Source organism: Eurypyga helias, unplaced genomic scaffold, assembly GCF_000690775.1.
Source record: "Eurypyga helias isolate BGI_N326 unplaced genomic scaffold, ASM69077v1 scaffold38697, whole genome shotgun sequence".
NCBI classification, from domain to species: Eukaryota; Metazoa; Chordata; class Aves; order Eurypygiformes; family Eurypygidae; genus Eurypyga; species Eurypyga helias.
The window spans coordinates 2,172-2,712 of record NW_010264441.1 but is presented as its reverse complement, the minus strand read 5'-3'; the positions used below and the strand labels follow the sequence as shown (position 1 = coordinate 2,712).

The following is a 541-nucleotide window of genomic DNA, read 5'->3' as shown; positions in this document are numbered from 1 at the left end:
TAGGCTTTCCTGGAATACTCGGACACAGGTGCTAAGTTTGTCTTTGGGGAGAAATACATGGATCATTTCTTTGCTTTTAAGGTAAGACGGGTTTTATATGCATTGTATGTGGCAGGTAGACAACGGAAAAGGAACAGTATGGTTGGGAAATAAATTCATTACATGTCTTGTGATACCAGTGCAGTCACCAGGGAAATCAGCTAAGATGTAAACTAGTTCTTAGAGTGTGACGCTCGGAATAGAAAATCTGGAAACCCTACATAAAGACCTTCTTTTATAGCCTCACGCTAAGTGAGATTACACTTACTTAGTCTAGTTATAACAACATACATACATTACATGCACATACATAACAACATACATATATTGCAGGTTAAATTACATGTAACATACATTACAAGCACACAGGACTTTGGGGTATGTTTCTACAGAGAATAGGTTAAAAGTCTTCTACCTCTTCATTGGAAGAAATATTACCTCCAGCCTACCTTCCCCACCTATCCACAAGTATCCATGGTGCTATACCCTGCCATGCTGTTAT

General features: G+C 38.6%; 1 protein-coding gene across 1 annotated transcript in view; it reads left to right on the top strand.

Moving 5' to 3' along the window:
- LOC104513143 (solute carrier family 28 member 3-like) overlaps window positions 1-81 on the top strand; it is a gene marked incomplete at both ends in the record, with an annotated part of 12,441 nt that extends 12,360 nt beyond the window's left edge. Inside the window, one exon of the mRNA XM_010156387.1 lies at window positions 4-81. Coding sequence (XP_010154689.1) covers window positions 4-81 — 78 coding nt within the window. The remainder of the gene's footprint in view (window positions 1-3) is intronic.
- Window positions 82-541: the final 460 nt, after the last annotated feature.